Source organism: Notothenia coriiceps, unplaced genomic scaffold, assembly GCF_000735185.1.
Source record: "Notothenia coriiceps isolate Sejong01 unplaced genomic scaffold, NC01 NC01_scaffold00017097, whole genome shotgun sequence".
NCBI lineage: Eukaryota > Metazoa > Chordata > Actinopteri > Perciformes > Nototheniidae > Notothenia > Notothenia coriiceps.
Window position 1 is genome coordinate 1 of NW_011349798.1, and position 2,726 is coordinate 2,726.

General features: G+C 56.2%; 1 protein-coding gene across 1 annotated transcript; it reads left to right on the forward strand.

Moving 5' to 3' along the window:
* Positions 1 to 121: 121 nt before the first annotated feature.
* LOC104950157 (AT-rich interactive domain-containing protein 4A-like) lies at positions 122 to 2,504 on the forward strand (the record flags this gene model as incomplete). The annotated part of the gene is made up of 8 exons (XM_010776643.1): positions 122 to 260; positions 365 to 473; positions 583 to 761; positions 918 to 1,119; positions 1,314 to 1,675; positions 1,770 to 1,928; positions 2,118 to 2,199; positions 2,315 to 2,504. Coding segments are annotated over 8 exons (1,422 nt in total), but the record flags the coding sequence as incomplete, so codon positions are not given.
* Positions 2,505 to 2,726: the final 222 nt, after the last annotated feature.

The following is a 2,726-nucleotide window of genomic DNA, read 5'->3' on the forward strand; positions in this document are numbered from 1 at the left end:
AGTAAGAGTTGTTATTAAATAAACTGTGTCTCCCAGTCCTCCCAGTAACCCTCTCCCAGTCCTCTCCCAGCAACCCTCTCCCAGTCCTCCCAGTAACCCTCTCCCAGTAACCCTCTCCCAGTCCTCTCCAGTAACCCTCTCCCAGTCCTCCCAGTAACCCTCTCCCAGTCCTCTCCCAGTCCTCCCAGTAACCCTCTCCCAGTCCTCTCCCAGCAACCCTCTCCCAGTCCTCTCCCAGTAACCCTCTCCCAGTCCTCCCAGTAACCCTCTCCCAGTCCTCTCCCAGTAACCCTCTCCCAGTAACCCTCTCCCAGTCCTCCCAGTAACCCTCTCCCAGTAACCTCTCCCAGTAACCCTCTCCCAGTCCTCCCAGTAACCCTCTCCCAGTAACCCTCTCCCAGTCCTCTCCCAGTAACCCTCTCCCAGTAACCCTCTCCCAGTCCTCTCCCAGTCCTCCCAGTAACCCTCTCCCAGTAACCCTCTCCCAGTCCTCTCCCAGTAACCCTCTCCCAGTCCTCTCCCAGTAACCCTCTCCCAGTCCTCTCCCAGTCCTCCCAGTAACCTCTCCCAGTCCTCTCCCAGTCCTCTCCCAGCCCCCCCAGTAACCCTCTCCCAGAACCCTCTCCCAGTCCTCTCCCAGTAACCCTCTCCCAGTCCTCTCCCAGTAACCCTCTCCCAGTAACCCTCTCCCAGTCCTCTCCCAGTCCTCTCCCAGTAACCCTCTCCCAGTCCTCTCCCAGTCCTCTCCCAGTCCTCTCCCAGTAACCCTCTCCCAGTCCTCTCCCAGTAACCCTCTCCCAGTCCTCTCCCAGTCCTCTCCCAGTAACCCTCTCCCAGTCCTCTCCCAGTAACCCTCTCCCAGTCCTCTCCCAGTAGCCCTCTCCCAGTCCTCCCAGTAACCCTCTCCCTCCCCTCAGGTACCTGTATGGGTTTGAGGAGTACTGCCGCTCGGCCTCCATCAGTTTCAGAACCATCCATCACAACAACCCCCGTCACCCCCCCTCACCGGCCAATCAGAAGCCAGCGGGGCCCAAGCCTAAAGCGTCTCCCAAGGAGGAGGCAGGGCCTGAGGAGGAAGGGGAGGAGTCGGAGGAGGAAGTGAAGGAGATGTCCCCCCGGGTGAGACAGGAGACCCATCTCCCCCCCCCCAATATGTTTATAATGAGTGCTTACTTTTATATTTACATGAACCCATAAGAACCCACGCTGACAGACATCTAAACGTTCTGGAAAGTGGAGGTGGGGGTATGCACCTTAAAGAGAGAGAGCTTCTTACGGGTTCAATGACTTTTTGTCTTAATATTCTTGTGTAGGGGAGGAGGAGCCATCTGAAGCCAGAGAAAGGCTTTCCCTTCAGACCAGGTCCAGGATCAGGTCCAGGATCAGGTGGTCCAAGATCAGGACCAGGATCAGGTCCAAGATCAGGTAGTCCAGGATCAGGTGGTCCAGGAACAGGTCCAAGATCAGGACCAGGATCAGGTCCAAGATCAGGTCCAGGATCAGGTGGTCCAGGATCAGGAGAAGGAGAAGGACCAGGGTCAGGACCAGGGTCAGAGTACAGTGAGGAGCTGAGGGAGCTGAGGAGGCGCAGCAACCGGAGGACGGACGACTCTGAGGACGAAGACGATGAAGAAGATGATGAAGAGGAGGAGGATGAGGAGAGGAGGAGAGAAGGGTGAGACAGACGTTACCTGAACAAGTCCAAACAAAGAGGGGGTCAGGAGGGTCGTTTCTGATGTGTGTGTGTGTGTGTGTGTGTGTGTGTTCAGGGCAGAGGAAGAGGACGGAGACTCGGTGATGGGGACGAAGGTGAGGGTGAAGTACGGCAGAGGAAAGACTCAGAAGATCTACGAGGCGCACATCAAGAAGACGGACAACGACAACGGGGAGCAGTTCTTCCTCGTGCACTACTTCGGCTGGAACGTCAGGTGAGGGGCGGGGCCTAATGTTTTTAGAGGTGGGGCCTGGTGTCATAGAGGAGGGACATGGTGTTATAGAGGAGGGACATGGTGTTATAGAGGAGGGACATGGTGTTATAGAGGAGGGACATGGTGTCATAGAGGTGGGGGTGGGACATAATGTGTGTTGGAGGCGGAGCCTAACTGCTGTCTCCTCAGGTACGATGAGTGGGTGAAGGCGGACCGGATCATCTGGCCGGTGGAGAAAGGCACAAAGAAGAGGAGGAGAAAGAAGGTGAAGGTGAGCTCCTGTGATGTCACTTCCTGTGGGCGGGGAGAGGTGACGGACAGGTGCTCTGGTACTTCTGACATCACTTCCTTTAGAGCAACATGTCTGACAGTCTGTCCTCCTGCAGAACAAAGAGGATGCAGAGCGAGAGGAGCCCCCCTCCCTGCCTCCAGATCTGAAGCCTCCTGGGGGGAGGAGGGGCCGTCCTCAGACCAGGACCCCCCCCACAGCAGGACGCAGCGTCTCAGACACTCCCAGCAGCGAGGGGCGGACCAATGGGAGGATGGAGGAGACGCCCTCCAGCCTCAATGGAGACAGTAAGACACAACTTCCTGTTTAGAGACGAGTGGAGGTCAGGGAGGGTCATCTGAGAGGGTATAGACCAGTTAATTGACGGTATTACGGTATACCAGGGTATTTGGAAATACCGTCGGTATGATTTTCAATACCGTGACGTCACAGACTGTGCGCCAAATCACAGATCCGTTTCATTCTATTACACTACACGGAGTTTTGACAGGGACGACATTGGTTGTAAT